The sequence below is a fragment of the Haemaphysalis longicornis genome, unplaced genomic scaffold (assembly GCF_048455015.1).
Source record: "Haemaphysalis longicornis isolate Haplotype H1 unplaced genomic scaffold, Haemaphysalis longicornis Haplotype H1 scaffold_1, whole genome shotgun sequence".
NCBI lineage: Eukaryota > Metazoa > Arthropoda > Arachnida > Ixodida > Ixodidae > Haemaphysalis > Haemaphysalis longicornis.
The window spans coordinates 90,300,506-90,324,417 of NW_027526203.1; the positions used below are offsets into that span (position 1 = coordinate 90,300,506).

General features: G+C 48.8%; 1 protein-coding gene across 1 annotated transcript in view; it reads left to right on the forward strand.

Annotated features, from left to right (window-relative positions):
- Positions 1 to 23,912, forward strand: part of LOC144177985 (ATP-binding cassette sub-family C member 2-like) — a 603,957-nt gene that overhangs the window by 414,286 nt on the left and 165,759 nt on the right. The window contains exon 16 of the mRNA XM_077705540.1: positions 2,543 to 2,710. Coding sequence (XP_077561666.1) covers positions 2,543 to 2,710 — 168 coding nt within the window. The remainder of the gene's footprint in view (positions 1 to 2,542; positions 2,711 to 23,912) is intronic.

Genomic DNA, 23,912 nt, shown 5'->3' on the forward strand with positions numbered 1-23,912 from the left:
GTGTGTCTGCACTTTGTTCAAGACGTGCGGAAAGCGTTTAAGGCAGTGTAAACCTTTGCTGCTTCTGTCATTTTGGTGTTACATATCAGTCGAATTTGGGGCATACCTACGAGCGCCGATCTGCCCGTAATCTCCATGCTCTCCCTGTATCTTTGCTATTCATCTCTCGCCATGCAATAAAGCAGCTAAGTTTTTCTCTCGGCTTTTTGTCGTCAACACCAACGCAGCTCATCTGCTCGCCGCTCTACCAATGCATTATAGAGGCGACAGAGCTCGGTACGGGGACTCCTTCGCCCATGTAACAGATGGCAGACCCCTGCCGTGCGTGCAAAACTAGCCGCGTTGAGAGCTAAAAGCACCCCTGGGGGCGCGAACAGGTGGTTACGCGTGGCGCGGAGCGTCCGGAACGAGTTTCGGAGGGTTCTGTCCCGGCGGCTGGACCAATGGTGGCAGTTGTGGCCCCCCAAAATAGAAAGAAAGCCAGGCACTGTCCCGTATTTGCCAGGAATTAGCGAGGAGCTTGCGCGTCCTTTTCCGTAAACACGGCGTCTATAATACGCATATCCCAACCAGCAAGATACGGGCTCAACTTGTAAACGCGAAACACCACCTTCCTCTTGAAAGTTTCCGGACGTTTCTGCGTTCCTGCGCCTATCAGTGTACATTGGAGAAACGACGGACACCTTCAAGAACACTAGAATGACGTACGGAAGGAAAAAGGGTCAAGAAACGCAAACGGGTAAACCGAGCATGCGAAGAAAACCGGCCATCAGATTCACTGGAATGAATCAAAGATTATGATGACGGAAAAGAACGTATCAACCCGCCGTAACTCATCCAGACAACGCTTAGCACGCTAAACAGGAATGATGGCACTTTACCCCATATAAGCGAAATCGCTGAAAACACTGCTGAGTAATACATAAACCGGGGACGCCCAGCTCGTTCCTTCAGTGTGAACAAGGGCCCCAGAAACATGATTTCTTTGTTTTGACTTTGGTCAGTGAGCAGTAAACTACATCACGTTCAACAGAAAATCAACACTAACTGCAACTATGCTGTCACCTTCACATTATTCGAAAGTTTTAGCCCGTACAATTTGTCCTCGTACAGATACCATTAGTAGGCGAACATCGTACGGAGCTGCAATCTTGACAATGACCAGGCCCAAATCATAGGCGTGTCGCCTGCTGCTTGTGGAGACGGGGCACATCTTCGCTGGTGGCTATTTTGAAAATATGGAATGTTGAGTGCAATAATAAATTCAGTTGTCCAACATAACGCAAAATTGCTCAATGGGGGACGGAATAGAATTTAGCGATACAGTGCTGAGTGCCGTTCTAAGTACTGTTAACGCTAAGGACAATGCGTTTCCAGCCTCATGAAGCGCATTTATCACTTTTGCTCTTTGCAAAATATTTTGCGCAGCTGAAAGTGAGCCCAACGAAGATAACACGAACTTTTCGAGATGCATAGACGGGTTGTTTTAATGTTGCATCTTTGAATATTATATTTAAGCGCATGCTGCCATCTAACGCGTTTTAGAGCAATCGAGCCATAACGCACCAGGAGCAGCAAGAAGAACTTGGGCTTTTTTAAAATATGGCTAAAGCGAAAGCCTGTCGGTCAATACAGCGCTTCATAACAACGCGGCTTTCTGTTACTACGAAGTCTCACCGGCTGCGAGAGCAGGTCACAACAAATTTTATTCCGCAGGCCTTCGGCCCACATCTGTGAACTGAGCGAACTTTTGAGTGGAAAGTAGTTGTGGTATCGATGTAATGTACATCCTTGCGGTGCTGTGAGCACTGCAAATCTTTCTTATAATCGGATGGATATAATCCTTGGCCCCCGCTATGCATGGCTGCCGATGCTCGTGCGGTTCATTTTATTGTGCAGCTGTGGTACGGGGTGATACACACGTGTGTTCGATACGGGCATTTTGCCTGCATACTTCCCGACAAAGGTACGTAATATTCTTGAAAGATCACACATTGCCGAAAAGGGGCACACTTCGGGGCTACCTTTTAGAATTTCGCCCCACCTGATTAGTTTAGGAAAAGTTTCGTCACCTCCAGTAATTATACAAAATTATATTACAAAATTACAAAATTATACAATATTCCTTGAAATATTTTTTTACAAGCTTTTTTACACACACACCACGGCAGTTCACAAGTAACGCCTTGTGGGGTTACTTGTTACTTGTGCGGCTGTAGAAACGCCGGGTTGTTATTACTGGCAACGAAAAAGGTGCATGCCTGAATGTGCAATCTTGGTTAGCATCAGTATCGCCAATATTACCGCTTTCTTTGATACATAAATTCTTCAAGAGCATTATTGTGCGCTGTAAATCTGTCAGTAACAGTTAACACTAGTGTCGACCTTTGGAGGCGCTAACGTTAAGAGTCCTTATTTCGTATCGTTTTGAGCGCGAGGTACCTAACCTTGCAGTGTCGCCTCGTTGGTAAGCGCCCAAATGCAGAATATTCCAATGAATCTTAAGGATGAAGTGTTTAGAAGAGTGCTTTAACACTCGCAGGGGACTAACCTGAGCGGTGGACAGAAACAGCGAATTTCTCTAGCCCGGGCTGTATACAGTCACAGCGACATATATATACTCGATGATCCTCTGAGCGCGCTGGATCCCGCTGTGGCGAACGGCATCTTCCGCGACGTGCTCGGTCCCGGTGGAATGCTCAGGAACAAGGTGAGGCCACCACGACTCTTTGCTTCGCTGCTGGCCGTGCGTGCAAATGTGAGAGGATGGCCAGTTTAGCCCACGCGAAACTCTTTGAGCGCGAAATTCTACACAATAAAAAATACAGCACTAGTAGCTATCGATTGCACAAAAAAAAAAACACTAACTTGTGGCGCTGGTACAGAGAAACGCACTGACTGGGAAACTGCTGGTCCCCATTCTGGAAGCGTAGTTAGGAATTGAGTCATTGCGGCTTAATACATAACATACAGCCAGCTTTCACCGTGTCGGGCGGCGGGCCCTTATGCATATATATTTTATCATTTAGTAAAGTATAATCGAGAAATGTACGTATTCGCATGAAGAAAAAAAAGAAAAACTGGCGAAGCTTGCACAAAGTCGCGCAAGGCTTGAACCATAGCGAAGCTGCAAGATTTACTAGAAAGAATCTTAGAACGAATCTTAAAAAGAAATCCTGCTCACGTGAGCGTGAGCACTCGAAGACGCATCAAGTTTGAAATTGTTTATCTACATGTTTCGTCGTCGCTTTGCACTGTTCCAGTAGTAGCATCGTCATATGCAGCGATATCGTCGCCTTCCTCATGCCGTATAGTTTCGTGCTGCGAAGGGGCGGGCCGCATCAGGCTTCCTGGAGACAGCGAGTCGGGCATGAGTCAACACATGCGATTACATTGCCAGACTAAAAGGACGACGGACATGAGCGTAAGATAAACCACAAAAAGGGACGATAGCACTGTGCGGGACGGTCCCCGCCGAACTAAGGCTAAATACTCGCCGGCGGGGGTGCTGCGGGCCTGTCCGTGGCTGCTGCCACGGAGCTGAGGACCACACGGCGCCGGCAAACTAGAACGGAGGGTCACGCCCACACCGGATGCCGAGCGGGATGCCGTGCCTGTCGTGCGTGGTACTGAAACCGGTAGTAGGGAGTTTTAGAATAGGGAGCCCCAACGCTCTGGGGCCCCCAAGCGCCTTGGGCCGTCGCACTGCGCATGCGCAGAACCCAAGCCGTCCTTGGGGGTTTTGGGTTTGCGTCCAGCGCGCACGCTATTTTGCTGAAATAGCGGGCGCCCCAAAGCTGGGGTTTCGTTATTGCGTCGCTCTCGCAGCCAGCGAGATTGCGCGTGACCATGCTGAAGCGAAACCTGCGGCTCGTTCCTCGACTCACCCGATCAACTACGATGATCGCTGAGCTGAATTTGTAGATTCCGCGCGTCATTCGCGAGAAATGGATAAAGCAGGCGATCGGGAAGCGTTTTCTCCCTTCGGAAACAGTCCGCGCTCACGCCGGCCGCGCCTGCCAGCTCGGCACACTCAGCGGCTCGAACCGGCGCAGACCACGGTAGCAACCGCTTGTCGCTGCTCTTCCGAATCAATCTCATCACTAAAAAGAAGTTCCACATGCGAGAAAGTAGGTGTTAGTGCAGTGAAAAATTCTGCTAGTGATTGTTATCAGGGTTTATTTTAAAAGCGGCGATCAGATATCTGCCGCGATGCTAAGCCTACGCTGACCGGCCACGGAGATTCGGCGGTCCGCCCTGACGACGCGGCGCGCGGTGCGCCGAGCGGCCGAGAGATGGTGCTACCTGCGCGGAAGCATCGAAACAGGCTACGCAGATGTCTCGGTCACCGATCGCTCAAACGGCAGTTATAGCTTAAATAAAGTTCCACATACGAGAAAGGGGGTGATAGTGTAATGAAAAGTTTTATTACGGATTGTCATTGGCAGTTGCACAGAGACCGGCCAGGATGCTAAGCCTAAAGTTCCCATCATCCGAGCTGACCCGAGCAACGGGAGCCGGTTGCGGGATGTTGGGGACGCCCCTCTTCTAAAACTCGCCGCACGCGAGCGCCTTGCGTTTGGGTTCCCTTAACTTCTTGGGGCCCCCAACGCTGGCTTCCCCTATTTTAAAACTGCCGTCTCGCCCGGCACCGGCGTCTTCCCTGATTTCCCCCCCCCCCCCCCCGTTCTAGCAGACCTTCCGCCAGCTGCACACGCCAGACTTCTTCCGCTTGCTTGGCACTCCGGCGCACGCCAGGTTGGGGATTGCCCAGGGGTGTTGCTACTTGGGGGTTGCAACTCTTCACCTCTCAGCAACATCATCCCACATACACTTTGTCAGTGACAGCTTAACTCTGCGCGGCATTTCTCACATCAAATGGAAGTTGTAACCATCCGCAAACAATGGCGTCTCGCCGTGAGCGTAACGTCACTGACGAACGTTTGGAAGGAGAACTACTTCTAATATGGCCGCGCTTGCTTGCCAACCGCCGTTCCGCCGTCGCGTCGTCAAGCGTCAACGACCTTACCGAGACCAAAGCGCTGTACGCGGGTTGCGATTGTGCTGTAGTGCATCAAGAACGCGTTTGTTTCGGGATCGTTGCCTGTTTCGTGTACGTGTTTGTAGTGATTTGTACACGAGGAAATTGTGGTGGTCTGTTTTTGTGCGCACAGTCGCCACCAATCAACCGAAAACATCAAGGCTGGAGTGATTGTGGAGAGTGTTTTCGCGTAACGCAATCTCTCTGCGGGAATAATATGAGTGGCTTTCTTCTACGACAGTAGCGGTGACCAGTTGCAAGGGTTATTTTTTCGTGCTGTGAACGTAAGCTGCGCCCGGTGTTGAGCGCTAGGCCTACGTAGTTGGTTCCCGTCTTGCCTAACTCCGTGCAGGGTTGTGCTCGCGTGTGCGGCGTGTTGTTTTTGTCGCGTATGGGCGGCTGGCCGTACAACTTTACGCGTCATTAAGTATAGTGTTATACTTGACTTATAACAGCGGACGGTACCGTTCATTACTAATTGGCATCGGCAGCGCATGTTGCCCTCCCTTGTCGAGGTACAGCCGGAGCAACGATGTTTTTTTTTCATTTTTTTACCTTACGTTAGCAAGCATGATTACAGCATTATTGGAGAGACGTGCGAAGAATAAAACATTCACGCACAGTTGTCTGAGACTGCGGAGCTTTACAGGAAAAAAATAGTATGAACGAGCGCGAATATTGACCACGTAATCAAAAGCAGTGACTTGATTGTGGCTGCTTGTAAAAGGGTGACTAAACAGTCGCAGTGTGATATTGCTTGATATTGAACTCAGTGATTGCAGAAAGCTGGAGGTGTGTGGCCCCGCGGCAGGACTTCACGTGTTTTCGATACATTGCGAAAACTGCTCATGTGCGCTGCGTTGTATATGGTGTTGGTTTGCATATGTATATATATGTGTGTCCGTTGCTAATCAAAGCGGCATGAAAGAAACTGAATGCGTGGACTGAGCTCAAATTGCCTTGTATTGTGTCTGCAGTGTTGGAATTTCTCAGAAGTGTAAGCTTTTCAACTTGTTTTAATATATCTCCATGTATTTCGGATTTCAGAGGACTAAACCAACAGTTTATCTTGCCATTGTCTTTCAGCAGAGTTTGTGTGATGGCCTTCACCAGTAACAAAAATTTGTTAATTGCAGTTTTGTTTCATATTGGTGGCTGTGGTTTAATGCTTACATTCTTGTGCTTCTCCACTGAATATTTTACGGAGTTGTACAAAGAATTTACAATGTTTAGTGGCTGATAAACCATTGTTATTCTATAGGGTGGGGCAAATGTTTGAGAGACTTCTAGCGCTTTAGTTCATTTTGATTCAACACCTTTTCCCCATACTTACATATTTCTATATACATGCACGATATCAGCTATCTTGTTGCCGCAACTATCCTTTATTTCGATCGACAAGGCTGTCTAGAACTCGAACGGTTGATTGATAAATCGCAATTGCAAAGAGAGAGAGAGAGAGAGAGAGAAAGAGAGAGAGAGAGAGAAAAGAAAACCACAGTACCACAGAGGATGTTGTTATTGCTTCAGAAATGGTGACAAGAGTGGGATAGGTTTCATAGAGTGGCTAAAGGTTGTTTAGGTTGAAGAGCTGTAGTAATAATTGCCAACACCTCTGTATCAGATATAAGTGATTTATGTCATCCCTTAAGACTGTCTTGAACTAGAATGGTTGATTGATAAATCGCAATTGCAAAGAGAGAGAGAGAGAGAGAGAGAGAGAGAGAGAGAGAAAAGAAAACCACAGTACCACAGGGGATGTTGTTATTGCTTCAGAAATGGTGACAAGAGTGGGATAGGTTTCGTAGAGTGGCTAAAGGTTGTTTAGGTTGAAGATCTGTAGTAATAATTGCCAACACCTCTGTATCAGATATAAGTGATTTATGTCATACCTTAAGAGTACCATGTCACTGATGTCCAAGCACACACTGTTGCTTCTGGTTATACAGCTGTGGTAAGAATAGAAAACAACAATGCAGCCTATCAAGATGGTTTAACTTCAAGCCTTCGGAGTGTCATGGTGCTGCTTTTCAAACACACTCTTTCGTTCCTGGATGTAAAAATAGGAAAAGTTTGCTTAGCAGGTTGCAATGTTTAGATGTTACGACTTTAAGGTGCTTGCTGTGTCAGTCCTTCGCAAGGGTGGGTTGTTGCTTCTGGCTAGGAAGCTACGCAAGAATGAAAGGCTCTTATACGTCAAAATGAATTCAGACCTTCATGCTCTGAAGTCGCTGCTTCTCATGCACACACTGTTGCTTGTGGCCGTGAAGCTGCGGTGAGAGTTGAAGACACTCGTGTAATACGTTAAAATTAATTCAGGCCTTCATGCTGTTAAGTTGCTGCTTCTCATGCACACACGTCGTTTGCTTCTGGCCAAGAAACAGCGGTGAGAATTGAAAAAGAGTAGCTCCATACTTTATTTCTGCCCTCAGGCAGAAATATCAGCCCTCAGGCCTGGTCGCAGACTGGTCAGAACTATTCTGGACTGGCAAATGAGAGAGACAACTTTATTACACAATAGTGTGAGAGTGGACCATTTGTTTCCTTGCAACTGCAGGCGATTTTGCTAAGTCGAAGATGCATAGGCCACTGATACTGCGATTTATTGTCTTTCAAGGAGCAGTACAGGCAAAATAAATTTGTGTTTTAACTGAAATATTATACGTCTCATACCTCTCGCAGATTTTATTTTATGGCTAACAATGACTGGTTTGCTGACAATTGAACCCGACGTTTCCGTCTGCTATATCCCGTCCATTTTTTCAATGTGACTGCACTCACTTTTATTTTGCCCGTTTCTGTTGCATGTATGCACCAGTGGTAAGCAGGTACAGTAGGCTCTGATGTTGACCCGCATGCATGCATCTTTTGACTGTGCTTGTATGCAAGGCGAAATGTTTCAACAAAAAATTGAAACAACGCTAGCCGCTTGGACTGAGGCATCCTGCTTTATGTTTGGTAGCTGAGCTTTCCACACTTAAAAGAAAGCGCACGATTAAGTTCCCACGTCCATTAAGTTATATTTTCATGTGGCTGACCCAGTGTTAGCTTCAGAAAAATGTTTCGGCAAGCTCCACCGATCCTGTGATTCACCATTCAAGACTTCTGATGTCACAAAATGTAGAGTGGGGTAGTGTTTGGGGCAGTGATACCTGTTTTCATGCTTATTGCTTTTTATATCATGAAAAGACTCTGCTGCTTCTGTGAGTGGTATGCTTGTATTCACGGTATGCTTATATGCTTATACAGGCCAACTTGCTTTTACACTCAGTACACCTTTATGGCATTGTGCTTTCCGCCATCAGAGTCAAAACCACTGCAGCTAGTGGTATAGTTATCTTTCTGTGGTGTTGAAACGTATCAAAGTACTCTGGTGCTATTTCATAAGACACTGCTTTTCCTGCCATTGTTTCAAGTCCTAGATGATTAAGTTTTGAGAGCAGACAGGGATGGGTGCCACCAAGGCCCGATTCCGCCAAACAACATTTTGGTAGCCTTTAAAAAGGCTATTTCATCATGGTGATGGTGGAGACGGTCAAGTGCTGATGGTGGCAAACACCAGAGACGTTGTCGACCCGCTGCAGTCCAAGGATGCGGGGTCAATCCCAGCCACGGTGGTTGCTTTTCTGATGGAGGCGAAAAGCGAAAACGTCCGTGTATCAAGATTTCGGCGCACGTTGAAGATCCCCAGGTGGTCGAAATTAATCCAGAGCTCTCCACTACACTGGGCCTCATAGCCCTGGTGTAGCTTCGGCGTGTTCAACGCCTCCAACCAAAGCGGTTGGTGCTGTAAGAAGCAGGTGCGCCATTGGATGTGCTGTCGTCATCGTTTTCAAAGCTCATCAACAGGCCAAACACCTGAGGTGTCGCTGTCAGAAGCAGTGCGTCGTCGGAAGTGCTTTCGTCGTCTGCCTCAAGTGGGATGACGATTTCGTCAATGCGGTCACTACTGCACGTCACTTGTTGAAACTTTTCCTCGAGTGTTTGCCTCACAGCCTCCCGCCAATGATCGGCTGTGACTTCTGCGACCTTATCCTTTAGCAGCTGTTCCACATGAGTAATGTTGAACGTCGTGTTGGCTGCTGCCACAGCGTTCTTAACTTGCGCCCAGATCAATAGGATTGAACTCGCAGTGGTAAGGCGGCAGCCTTACCACGATAAAGCCGGCCTTCTGTGCAGCCGTGTAGACTCGGTAGCTGATGAAGCGTGGCTTCACACGAGCAGCTATTTCCAGCAGCTGCTTCTTGGTCAGCCCAGCGCCGTACTGGACGCCTTTCCTGTCCAACCACTCTGTGATCATTCCCTTGAGTGAATTAATCGTAGGCACTGCCTCGTTGCGCCGTGAGTGGCAGGAGGCATTGTCCATCACTATGACGCTACCACTCGGGAGCCTCTGCAGCACACCGTCAAACCAGCCTTCGAAGCGGGGGCCGTCCATTTCTTCGTGGTAGTCCCCTGTCTTTTTGCCACGGAACGCTTCGATACATCCATCAACGAAGCCATCTTTCCTGCCTATGTGGGTCACAATGACCCGCTAACCTTTACCTGACGGCTGCTTGAGTCCCGTCGTCAGGCCGCGCCTGAAGGCGTCTGCACTAGACTTCACAGTGGTGTCAGTCCACACAGTCGAGGTTGCGTGTCCTGCCGTCACCCAGGTCTCGTCCAAGTAGAAAATCTGCCGATTTTCCGCTCGGTACCGCCGAATGTCACGCAGGTACTCGTGCCGCCATGGGAGGATGTTTTCCCAATCAAGCAGCAAAGATTTCCGGCTTCTCTTCTCCCGCTTGAACCCGATCTCTCGAAGTAGACGACGAACAGTCCATGGCTTCAGTGACGGGTCACCTGTACGCTCCGAGAACTCCTTTGTTATCTTTGCCACCATAGGTATTTCGTTGCGGCGAAAAACGTCGTGCACGCAGGACCTCAGCGCGTTCAACGTGAAGTTGTCGTACAAGGCACTGCGTCGCTTCTTCTCGGAATTCCGCGGGTGTTAGCGGGCGGCGTTGACAATACTCCACCAGTGTCTTGTGCCTCCATCTTGACCGCAAACACGGTCCGCGCGCCAATTCCGAGCACATCGGCAACAAATGCGGCAGTATCTTCCACGGTGCATTTCGGCTCCCTGGCCCGCCAGAACTCGTAGTAGTGAAAGATCATTTTCCGCGCAGTGCTGTTGAGCACTTTCCCGCTCTTGTTCTTGCTTAGGGTCCTCGGTGTAGCGGTTGAAGCTCCACCAGATTCACCAGGCAAGGAAGAATCGCACGCCGATGTTAGCACGCGGGGTTCCATCACGGCAGAAAAGCCACACAAGGCACTCAGAAAGCCGATGAAGGGACGCGCGGTGCAAGTGGTGTTGGCGGCACACTATGCATGCGCGAATGCGTCAAAACCTGACGTAGGAACTAATGCGCACGTAACTTACCTCGAATGTTTTTAAAGGAAAACGGCTAAAAACATTCTGTTATGCAGCAATGTCAATTAAAAAATGAAAACAATTACATACATTCTTCCTAACTGTAATTTCTTTTTTTTTTGCAGGTTCGCATTTCTTTTTTTTCTGCCGCACCACGTTTTCTATAAAGTTTTTTTAAGTTTGTGCGTACCTTCTAACTAAATTGTTCTTTGTGCTGTAAAAATTATTCGATATTGATATAATTCCCTTCTTTGTAGTGATCATTTACATGCAAAACAACATTATCATTACGGAACTACATTCTAAATCGCGGAAGTCCCCCAAGGCGACCGCCTCACGCCCATGGGTGAAGCTTCTCCTGCAGAGTTACCTTGTCAACAACTATAGAGGCAAATCTGGCGCCACTGTCTAGGGGAGGCACGCTTCGGCGAGCGTTCCATCATGTACCGGCCAGGCACGTTCCACTTGTCCTTGGCATTGCTCACGAACAGGCTGAAAAGTTGGCTCTGGCCGCAAAAAAGCAACAACGTTACTGTAGAAAGTTCATGAAATTTGTTGTGCTATTATAAAATTGAACCTCCAGAAAGATTTATGCGTCAGTGATTATGTAGAAGCTTCATGCACGATGAACAAGAAAAAATGTTACCCTTTTTTGTTGATTTTGGCTTTGAGACAAAAAAGAAGCCGTATGGCGCTAGCTAAGCCAAGTAGGCGAGGAACGTCGCTAGCGGCAATGGCGCCGCCCACGGCGGCCCGTGACTGCGGCGACAGATTTCCCTCTAGTACGTATTAGTATGAAACTCTATGCCTTACACTACATTACATTACACTACATTACATGCGCGGTAGCGCTGGACGACAGCTGGGGTGCAGTGGCGACGCGTACATACACAACGCATGCGCGGCGTTCCTGGAGTCGCGTCGAGTTTCGTGGAGCAAGTGTTGCGCAAGCTGGCTCGTTCTAGCTTGCTAGCAACGCGAGGCCCTCCTCGGGGTTCTCGACGGTTTTTGTTTTTTTGGTAAAGCCACTGCGCGTTCCGGGAACGCTCGGCGGTCACCGCGAAGCAGGCGCTCACAGGCGTTACGCGTCACGCGCCACGCATTACGGCCAGCTACAACAGCTCCGCTGTTGTAGCTCCACAAGATGAGGATGAAAAAAGAGCCGCCCTGTGCCAAATATGAGGCAACGACAACATTCAATGGATCTTGACGGCTAAGGACCACGGCTACGGTAAGTGAAAGTAACGAAAGGCAAAATTGGGAACCTAACTGAAGCAAAAAGAAAGAACATATACAGTAACAGTACGGGAAAGGGATTCAGCATCAAACTCCACCTCAAAATAAGAGGAAGCTAGAAAACTTGCAACGCAAGAAGCCCATTCACACTTAGAACAAAAAAAAAATACGCTGCCTATACCGCAGAAGAATGACGGGCCTGTCAAACTCCCTGTTAACCCAGAACGATAGAAAAAATCGAGCAGCTAGAAAGGACTTCCGCGGTAAGCCGCCAATACATTGTGTTTTGTTGTAGCTCAAGGGCATCCTTCAAACCACCTGCAGCACGTTCCAAGTTTTGTGTTGCTTGCTTTCTAAAGACACCACTTCTTTATTTCTTTTTATTTATCCAAAATACTTTCAAGGTCCATAGGGCATAACAGAAAGTAGTGGTGTAATACATGCATAAGGAACAGTTGTTTTCGCAAACACAGCATTCGGACGGAAAAGGAGAAAAATTACAGGAGAGTGGTTCTAGAAGGGCCGTTATGAATGGCTTTAAGTGACATCAGTGATGGCAGCTATGGTGGAAGGGAGATCGTTCCATTCTACGCTGGTTTTTGGGACAAAAGATTCATTATACGCATGAGTACGACCATACGGTACGTCAATTTTGCTGCGATGGTCAATTCGAGATAGGGAGGGATATCTTTTAAAGCAGGGTTATGATAATAAATTTTCTGGAACAAAGACGAGAGCGTTTGCGACGGTATGAAAGGTTAGGCAGATTAAGTGTATTTTTCACGAATGAAACACTGGCAAGGGGATAATGGGATGATGATGACATGGAACGAGCGGCACGGTTTTGGACTGATTCAAGAGCGAGGGTGAGCGTGGTTTGGTTAGCATCCCGTATGGCGCATGCGTATTCTAATTTGGAACGGACGAGTGTTCTGTACAGGGTATGTTTTAATGACGAAGGTACAGAATAAAAATTCCAGCGCAAATAACCTAGCATGCGATCAGCGTTTTTGATTATCTGATCAATGTGAATGTTACCCGACAGGTTATCAGATACCCGATCAAAATGTTACCCGATCAGGTTATACATACATCTGATAACCTGTAGGTATATCTGTATTTATATTTACATATATCTGATAACCAAGGTGTTTCTATGAGTTTACACGTACAAGCGGAACATCGTGAAGAAAGTACGCATGCACATGTTTTATTGGGCTGCCGGCGTATGATCATACTTTTGAACTTTGTAATGTTGTCTCATGAGCCATTTATTACACCAGTTATTTCGACTAATAAGGCCATTTTGAAAATTTTGAATAACAACAGGGTTGACAATTTTGTGGTGAATTACACAGACATCTGCGAATACCTTATTTGTTAAGAATCGAACACTGTCGGAAAGTTCCTTGATACAAACAAAAAAAAAGAAGTGCTCCCAGTACCGATCCCTGTGGCAAGTCTGATTCTACCGGAGATAAATTTCTGGGGGATACCGGAGGTAGGATCTCCGGTAGAATCTCTGGAGGTTCTATGGGCGGTTATTAGAAATACAAAATTGGGAATGGTTGAGAAGGAAGTCTTTAGTTGTTTCAAAAATGGTCGTATCAGTGTTTAATTTGCTGAGCTTGAAAATTAATGTGTAAATTATGCGGGACACTATCAAAGGGTTCAGCAATATCTATGAATATCGCCTTGAAACTTCAGCTTGAACGAATAAACACCGGGCTTAGGAAGAAAACACGGACACAATGCTGTCACGCGGGCAGAATTTTCTTCCTACGTCCTGTGTTTATTGGTCCAAGCTGAAGTTTGAAGTCGATATGAACCAACTCGGCCAAAGCCGAGTTGGTTGATCGGTGTTTTTGAAAGCCGTGTTGGAAGTCATGGAGTAAGTTATGCTTATTTAAGTACGATAACAGCCTAATATTGCCGCGAACCATACATTGGGTTTGCTTATTTGTGTTTTGCTTTTACCGCCCGGCTGCGCCGGTCTGCGTTATCTCTGCGCCAAGGGAAGCGCGTGTTCCATTCTTTCTTTCTGTGCCGCATGCGTTATCTGTTGTGATGGGGAGAGCGTTCCGATCTAACGTGAACGGCCCAGAATGATCTTCTTGGATCTACTATGTTCTCGATGCGAATCGACGTTTCGAGAACCACGCGCGCCGAAAGATAAAAGGCCTGCAGTGCGGACGCCGGGGCATTCGATTCTGCGACGCTCGCTGACGCAAGTCACTTTGTTGACCGCTGCTTCGCCGCCTCTGTATTCTTTTGAGTTGTTAGGGGAGCACAAGTTCGCTCCAATAAACTTGTTTCTCCTGCAAGACAACTGCGTCGTCCTTGGCTTCGTGACATCTGGTGGAGGTGCTGGGTATGAAGGGTGCGTACCCACTACAACCTCGAAAAGCCGCCAAGCCAGTCCAACAAGAGCCAGCCCCCGCCTGCAAGATTTACCGCCCGAGTTCGGTTTGATGCCAGAAGGGCCCAAGAAAAGGAACGCTGCAACCAACACCATGGTGCAAGAAACAACGTCGCCAATCGTCCTGCAGCAGCCCCGGGAACCGCCATCGTTCCGAGGAGCCCCCGCAGAAGACCCAGAAGAATGGTTGGAGAAACTGGAGCGCGTCCGGAAATTCAACAGGTGGGACGACGCAGAAACGTTCCGGCACGTTTTCTTTTACTTGGAAGATTCGGCTCGCACTTGGTTCGAGAACCACGAGAGCTCCTTGACAAACTGGGCTCAGTTCAAAAGCGAGTTTACTAAGACCTTCACTACCGTCGTGCGGAAAGAAAGAGCCGCCCTTTTGTTGGAAACGCGCACGCAACACCCCAACGAAGGTGTCGTGATCTTCGTTGAGGAGATGAAGCAGCTATTTCGCCGCGCGGACCCCGAAATGACGGAAGAAAAGAAGTTGCGCTTCTTAATGCGCGGAGTGAAGGAGGAACTGTTTGCTGGACTTGTCCGAAATCCGCCCAAAACCGTCGCCGAATTCGTGACCGAAGCCAGCACCATTGAGAAAGCCCTCGAAATGCGTGCTAAGCAGTATGACCGCAACTTTGTTGGCGCGGCCAATGCGAACGACTTTGGCAGCACGCGGCTCCCGGCCGACAGCCTACGCGAGACTATCCGCGCAATAGTGTGAGAGGAGCTGCAGAAACTGCTCCCAACGCCGCCGCAGCCCCAAGTCGCTTCCCTCACCGACGTGATTAGAGAAGAAGTGCAACAAGCGTTGGGAACTTCTACGCCATCCGAGGTACCCCGAGAGCCACAAGCTATGACATACTCCGCGGCTGTTCGTCGACCCCGCCCTGCTCCAACACGCCGTCAAGAGGCCCCGCCGTACCGCCGCCCACTGTCACCCGCCCGACCCCCGGTAGCCCGAAACCAGACGCCGAGGAAGACGGACGTATGGCGAACTCCCGATAACCGTCCTCTGTGCTACCACTGCGGAGAGGCCGACCACATTTACCGTCGCTGCCCATACAAGAGACTCGGACTGCGTGGTTTCTCCGTCGACGCACCTCGCCCTCTCCCTGGCCAACGACCACGTGAGATCGACGAGTATCTATCTGAAACCAGCCGTGGCCCAGCGCGTTTCAACCGTTCGCCGTCGCCCTACCCCTACCAATCGCCGAACCGCCGTAGCAACGCTGACTTCGCCCGTGGAAGGTCCCCCAGCCCACGCGGGGGAAACTAAAGGCGGCAACTTCTGGAGGTGAAGTTGCTCTACGGCGAAAAACTAGAAACCCTCCAACGACGCAAGGACGCGCTGAAGACAGTGATTCACGACATGCCCTCATCCCGACGACCCGACCTAACCCTGACGAGACTCCCGAACACGACGACAGCTACACGGCGCGACGCGTACCCGACCTGACCGAGACGTCCGTTGAGAAGACGACGACAACGACGATGCACAGTGCCCGACCATCAACACGTACAAGCAGAGATACGACGCCCCGACGAACCCGGAACTCGAGGACAACTGCATCTGACGTCAAGGTGTCCATCGACGGCTTTGACGTAGTCGCCCTCGTAGACACGGGAGCTGACTATTCGGTAATGAGCGGACCATTTGCGTCTAAACTGAAGAAAGTTATGACCAGATGGGACGGTCCGCACATACGCACAGCAGGAGGCCACCTCGTGACGCCAAGTGGAACGTGCACATCGCGCGTCACCATAGACGGCACAACGTACCCTGCGGCGTTCGTCGTTCTGCCTAACTGCTCCCGCGACGTGATTCTCGGAATGGACTTTTTGACGGACAACGGCGCAATAATTGATCTGCAGACCAAGTCGATAACATTTTCCTCCAATCACTCCACGACGCCGCAGCCGAACCCCGATCACCGTGCTGCTGTCAGGATCGCCGACGATCACATCACCCTGCCACCCCGCGCAAGCTTGATGATCGCCGTCTACTGTGAGGATGCTGCTTCTGACATCGACGCTATCGTAGAGAGTGATCGAAGGTTGCTTCTCGACCGCGGTGTCTCCGTCGCAAGAGGCATTGCGCACTTTAAGCAACGCCAATCTCACGTTTTGGTCACTAATTTCACCGAAGAGTACCAGCATTTAAACAAGGGAGCTGCAATTGCGTTCCTCGAAGAAACGCAAGAAGCAAGTGATGTGATCGCAGTCGCCGACTTTGAACGCACACCCGTAGAAACATTCAAGCTCCCGCAGCCATTCGACGTGAATCCGGCGCTAGCGCAAGAACAACGGAAAAAATTATTGGCTTTGCTGCGTCGCTATAGCGAATGTTTTTCGTCGAGCGCTAAACTACGTCAGACCCCCCTAGCGAAGCACCGAATAATAACCGAAGATGGAGCCCGACCTACCCGACAGTCACCGTACCGCGTCTCTTCACACGAACGGGAAGCCATCCGGACTCAAGTCGACGACATGCTGAGCGATGACATTATACAGCCATCGAAAAGCCCCTGGGCTGCGCCCGTCGTACTCGTAAAGAAAAAAGACGGCACATTAAGGTTTTGCGTTGACTACCGGCGACTGAACAAAATCACGAAAAAGGACGTGTACCCCCTCCCCCGAATCGACGACGCCCTCGACCACCTCTGCCACGCGAAGTACTTCTCATCGATGGACCTGAAGACCGGCTACTGGCAAATTGAAGTGGACGAGAGAGACCGAGAGAAGACTGCATTTATAACCCCAGACGGCCTATACGAGTTCAAGGTGATGCCGTTTGGGCTGTGCACAGCACCAGCGACGTTTCAAAGAGTCATGGACACTGTGCTAGCTGGCCTTAAGTGGCACACCTGCCTTGTATACCTCGACGACGTAGTGGTATTCGCCCGGACTTTCGACGAACACCTTGCAAGGTTGGAGTCTGTACTCGAGGCCATTCGTACATCGGGGTTGACGCTGAAGCCTGAAAAGTGCCGTTTCGCATATGAGGAACTCAAGTTCTTGGGCCACGTCGTCAACGCCGCGGGAGTCCTACCTGACCCGGCAAAAACTTCAGCTATCGCGAACTTCCCTAGGCCGAAAGACAAGAAGGGCGTGCGAAGATTTCTCGGGCTGTGCGCATACTACCGGCGCCTCGTCGCAAACTTCGCACGCATTGCAGAGACACTCACGCGCTTGACGAAAGACAGCACCCCTTTCAGCTGGGAAAACGACCAAGAAAAAGCATTCTCCGAGCTGCAAAAACGCCTGCAAAGCCCGCCCGTGCTCGCTCATTTCGACGAAAATGCCGAAACGGAAATGCACACGGACGCCAGTGATATAGGCTTGGGTGCCGTCCTTGTCCAAAAGCAAAGCGGCTGCGAAAGGGTAATCGCCTATGCCAGCCGTGGTCTGTCGAAGGAGGAGAAAAACTATTCTGCCTCTGAGAAAGAGTGCCTGGCTATTATATGGGCGATTTCAAAATTTCGCCCATACGTGTATGGAAGGCCATTCAAGGTTGTAACAGACCACCATGCGCTGTGTTGGCTCGCCAATTTGAAGGACCCCTCTGGCCGTCTTGGGCGGTGGAGCTTGCGCCTGCAGGAGTTCGACGTTACAGTCGTTTATAAATCCGGCAGGAAACACTCCGACGCCGACTGCCTGTCCCGCGCCCCCGTCGACCCACCACCAGAAGACTCTGATGAAGACAGCGCGTTCTTCGGGATCGTGACGGAGAGCGACCTAGCCGCCCAGCAGCGTGCCGACCCCGACTTACGCGTCATAATCGAGTACCTCGAGGGATGCAACGTTGCCGTTCCTAGGACCTTCAAACGCAGCTTACCAGCATTCAGCCTGACAAACTCCGTCCTCGTGAAGAAGAATTTCAGCCCCGGAACAAGAGCTAATTACCTTCTCGTCATCCCCGCGGACCTTCGTGACGAAATTTTGGAGGCGTGCCACGACGACCCGTCTTCCGGACATCTCGGCACAGCCCGCACTATTGGAAAAATCAAGGCGAGGTACTACTGGCCCGGCCTTACCTCTGACGTCACCCACTACGTCCGGAGCTGCCGTGACTGCCAGCGACGAAAAACGCCGCCGACAAGACCCGCCGGACTTCTGCAACCGATCGCCGTCCCATCGAGACCATTTCAACAGATTGGAATGGACCTTTTAGGCCCATTCCCTACGTCACGATCACAGAACAAGTGGATTGTCGTAGCGACAGACTACATGACGCGCTACGCAGAGACCGCCGCTCTTCCGAGGGGGACTGCACAAGAAGTGGCAAAGTTCTTTATAAGCCAAGTTGTGCTGCGACATGGAGCCCCGGAAATCCTAATCACAGACCGCGGAACGGCATTTACTGCGGAGCTGATGCAAGGAGTATTACGCTACAGCAACACGGATCACCGAAGAACGACGGCGTACCACCCCCAAACGAACGGACTAACAGAACGTCTGAACAAGACAATCGCAGATATGCTGTCAATGTACGTTGACGTTGAACATAAGACTTGGGACGAAGTGCTCCCGTATGTCACGTTTGCGTACAACACGGCTATCCAGGAGACGACGCAGCTGACGCCGTTCGAGCTTGTCTACGGTAGAAGGCCGACTACGATGCTCGACGCCATGCTTCCGCACGTAGAAGACGACGACCTCAACGCCGACGTCCACGGATATCTTCAACGTGCGGAGGAGGCCCGCCAGCTCGCTCGAGTTCGTATAACGGACCAGCAGCTGGTGGATGCGGGCCGCTACAACCTCCGACGCCGAGACGCCGAGTACCAACCAGGGGATCGTGTGTGGGTTTGGACTCCCATTCGACGACGCGGACTCAGTGAGAAGCTCCTGCGACGCTATTTCGGACCCTACCAGATTCTACGACGTGTTGGCCAACTTACCTACGAAGTGATCCCTGATGGTGACTCCGGCACATCACGACAACGCAGGCGGCCTGAAGTCGTCCACGTGGTTCGCCTAAAACCTTTCTACGGACGATGACGAACTTTTATTTTCATTTGTTCGGACTGTCGCTTATGTTAGCATCGGGTCGATGCACTCTTAGAGGGGGGGTAATGCCGCGAACCATACATTGGGTTTGCTTATTTGTGTTTTGCTTTTACCGCCCGGCTGCGCCGGTCTGCGTTATCTCTGCGCCAAGGGAAGCGCGTGTTCCATTCTTTCTTTCTGTGCCGCATGCGTTATCTGTTGTGATGGGGAGAGCGTTCCGATCTAACGTGAACGGCCCAGAATGATCTTCTTGGATCTACTATGTTCTCGATGCGAATCGACGTTTCGAGAACCACGCGCGCCGAAAGATAAAAGGCCTGCAGTGCGGACGCCGGGGCATTCGATTCTGCGACGCTCGCTGACGCAAGTCACTTTGTTGACCGCTGCTTCGCCGCCTCTGTATTCTTTTGAGTTGTTAGGGGAGCACAAGTTCGCTCCAATAAACTTGTTTCTCCTGCAAGACAACTGCGTCGTCCTTGGCTTCGTGACAATATGAAGTATTTTTTCAATTCCTTTCGAAAATATTGGTAACATTGAAATTGCCCTGTAATTCTTGAGAGAATTTTTGTCCCCATGTTTGGAAATGGGCGTTACACGGCCAATTTGCATGTATTTGGGGAACACACCAGAACAGATGATTAAATTATAGATGTGGGCAATCACGGGGCATAAAATGGCCAGCACATACTTAACAGGTCCGATCTGGAAGCCATTTGCATGTCTAGAGTTGCTGTTTTTAATACTACTAATGCACGAGAAAACCTCTGCGCAATCAGTAGGTGTAAGAAACAGCGATTATTCGGTGTTACTTGCATGCAATGAAGAATCGTAGCCAGAAAAATAACTTCTTCCATCATTATTGTCAACCTGACCCTGCTAGATAAAGTATCGGTTGAAGGCAGTAGCCAGTGAGCTACCCCGCAATTCCCGTCCCTCGTGTACAAAGTTATCAGGAATGGTTGCGGATGCATTAGGGTGCAACCGAGAATTTAACTTCTTCCAAACAACATCTGAGCGTTGCATATTATTCTCTGAAAACATGTTGATGAAGTAGTAGTTTTTAGCTGCTTTCAATTTATATGTAAGCTTGTTTCGGTACACTTTAAATTCTCTGTGTATCTCGGGATTCCTTGTTTTTATGAAATTTGCATACAACTTTTTTTATGTGTAACCATTTTTAATAGTTCAGAGGTAAGCCATGGCGTTCGAGCTTTTTTAGGTTTCTCCATTTCTTTGAACGGAAAATTGGCGTCATAACTTCTTTTAAACCTGTCAATAAAGCTTCTGTAGGCGGAATCAGTAGTCCCCGATTGGTAAACGTTATCCCAGGTTTCGCTGCTCACAGCAGTACGAAAGGATTGAAGCTGTGAATTTGTGATTGGTTGAACATGTGTAACTTGTGAAACATTCCGGGAATGGTTACTGCACTTCGAAACCAGCATAAATATCGCAAAGTGATCAATAATGTCCGTGTAAATAGTGTCTGCCAGCACTAGCTGCGTGTTGCAGTTTGTGGTGAAGACGTCTATCAAAGACACACTTTCCTTAGTAATGCATGTTGGCTTCGTGATGGCATTATGAAAACGAGAAGCTACAATGACCGAATTGAGCTCCTTTTTCGACTGAGAAGTTGTGAGCATGTTTACGTTAAGGTCTCCACCTACACCTACATCGAAGTTTTGCTCTGTCAAATTCGCTCTGTCAAAATGAGACAAATTCCTGAAAGTTACCGGACGGTGGCATGTACATTACGCAAAAAAGGCTTTTGTAACTGCGTACAGATAACACTTCGTAGTCCGGAGTTACTAAGGTAAATTTATGAACAGTCGCAAGTACGATGTGTTCTTTGACTAGGAGTAAGGCTCCGCCCCCTCTTTTCTCTTTGCGATGGCGAGAAAAGAAATTGTAGCCTAGGGGGTGAAATATTTTTGATGCCCCTGTATACCAAGTTTCTCTTAAAATTATCACGATAAATTCAGCTCCCCACATATGCAGGAATATTGCCATTTCATCTTCCTTATTTGTTAACGAGCGAACATTGAGATGAAAAAAAGATGTAAGTGATTTTTTTAGATTGATCAACTGATTCATCTCAGTAGGTTGAATTCCCATTATTAAAGAAGTGTTTCGCAGTTACCAGACCACAATACAGTTACATAATAGCAGATAGATCGTCAAGGCAGTTGATGGCAATATAATCCGAGTTATCAGTTTTGCGCAGAAAGATCTTTCTGCTCTTTGTCCACGCATGCTTCCAACCGCATGCACGTCGTTTAGCTTTCGCCGCGCCAAGCAATAGTTTGAAAGAAGGGCTCAGATGTTCGTTCACATAGATAGGAACAGGTGGTTCCTGGTCGAATACAGCTGATGTTAGCTTCTGTTTCCTAGCTTTCTCAAGAAAGGCATCACGCTTTGACCTGCGCACAAACTGCACAATAATATTAGGCGAGCTTGCGTTCCCGGCTGTTCGCACACGGTGGCAAGCCTCAATGTCCGCATCCTCAAGCGGCACTTTTACTGCTTGGGCAAGCTTTCTTGTTATTTCTTTGACATCCTCCCCTTCAAACTGCGCCACATCTTTCAGTTCTAGGTTGAAGCTTGGCGAGTACTGCTCATTTTGCATGAGCCTGGTTTCATGATCTTTCGACTTGACGCTTAGTTCCCGACACTCCCCCTGCAAGTTAGCAATGTTTTTTTTCAACTCTGCGTTTTCCTTTTCCATGCTTTTTACTGACGTGCTCATTTCCTCGAAATGTTTATTTATGAATGTCATGCTGTTCTTAATTTCCCTGATCTCTTTCCTCAGGGCCTTTTGAAAACTTTCCCTCAGTTCCCGAAACTCTTGCTTGAGTTCTTGTTTGAGAGCCTCAAACATATTTACAAGTTCTTTACTCATGGTTATGAGCGACATGAAAAAGGGACAACGTATCAAACAACAGCAGTCATTACGTAATAATGTACACTCAGAAGCTCGAACCAGCAAGCGGAAATGACATCGTACAGCAGACGTTGGCAGTTATGACAGCAGCAGCTACGACAGGATGGCAAGAAATTTTCGTATCAGCAATGAAAACGGTCACCAACCAAACTGTGCGTTTGAAGAAAGACGTTTAGTCTGTTTCCACACTGCCGCAGCCGCTGCTGTCAAGTGAGGCTTTTGCTGTTCCTTCGCTCCTTTTATGCCGGCGGGCGACGTAGTTGACGCAGGCGTGATGGGCTCCCAGCTTGGTGCAGGGCAGGTGTAGGCTCCGCTCGTAGACCGGCTGATGCGCAGGCGCAAACCAGGTCTCGCAGCGTTCTTGCGGTATCGTCGCCTGATGATCGCCGCCCGGTGATCACCGCCCGCCACCTGTGCGTTTGAAGAAAGACGTTTAGGCTGTGCCGACACTGCCGCAGCCGCTGCTGTCAAGTGAATGGGAATATATTGCGTGTTCTAACATATAACAAGGAAGGGGCGTAAGTGAGATGGGGCGACGATTATCGGGGCCTGATTTGTTCCCACCTTCCTATCGCGAGACAACGTAGAATGATGATGCAGAGATTGCTCGAAAATTTTTGAAATTGCAACAGATGAATAGGCTTGTGCACGATTGAGCATTTTAGAATTAATAACATGGGGACCAGCAGGAGATAAAATGCTGAGACTACGTGTCAGTGCTTGGATACCAACTGAGTCAATAACAATGAGATCCATTGGTAGTAACTGCGTAGGTGGAGGAGGTTGAATAAAGGTAGGAAAAACATGATTGAAAGCTACGGAAAATGTGTTTAGAATGGCTTAGGGAGACTGGGGTATTTGACTGAACAAGTTGAATAAGTTCGTTTTCAGTGCCGCTGACTATGGTCGAAAACTTCCGCGGGTTAGATTGTAACAGCGACGGCAGCGTATCAGTTTGAAACGACCCCTTTGCATTCGAAGCGGCTACGTTAAAGTCAGTAGGGCGACTACGATAGGGCGACTAGTGGTCAGAACGATTTGTTCGCTTCGCGCAATGAAACATTCGCTTCTTTTAAAGACGAAAGTCTTTCTTGGGCTACTTAAACGCGAAAATTTTCGCCTGTCTGTATGTCTGTATATCTGTCTGTCCGCCTGTAGTTCGATTCAGCCACCCGGCCAAAGAGAAACGGAAGGTCCACAATCGGTGTATATACCCACAACGATATCTAAACATCCAAGTCCGGTGACAATGTCCATACTTGTCAACATTGTTCAACAAGAACAAAACATTACGCAAATGTGAGGCAGAAAATCAATGCACAAGTGACATTTGCAGTATTCCTTTATAAAAAAATTCAGCGACGTTTTATTTTTGGGATCGAAAATGAAATACTATATCCACTCTGTCTCCCGCGCCGCTATAGCTTGTGGCGGGATTTTAAGAAATCGAATGGGAACGGTTACGAAATGTTACACTGTAACGCATCTGGAGAAGGGCAAAAGTGGTTCTATGAACGTTGAAGCAGGGCGCCTTGATTAACGCGCGTCTCCGCCGTACGGCAGCGCTGGCATCGAGGCACCCGGCCTGGAGCGGTCTAACGCGGTAAATTTAAATTGACTTGAGAAAACCTTTAGCGTGTTCACCATTGGAGGAGCGCAAGGCATGAGAGGTAAGCGGAAAAGCGAAGGGAGGTTTTTACTTTGCAAATGTCGACAAAGACTTGCCTTTTTCGGAACAGGAGCAGTTAGGCAGCAAATTTTTTTGTTACGCAGCTGATTTAGTGTATTTGTAAACCAAGGTGAACGTGGGTTATTCGTTGGCTTTTTTGGGGGGACATATTTGTCCATTAGA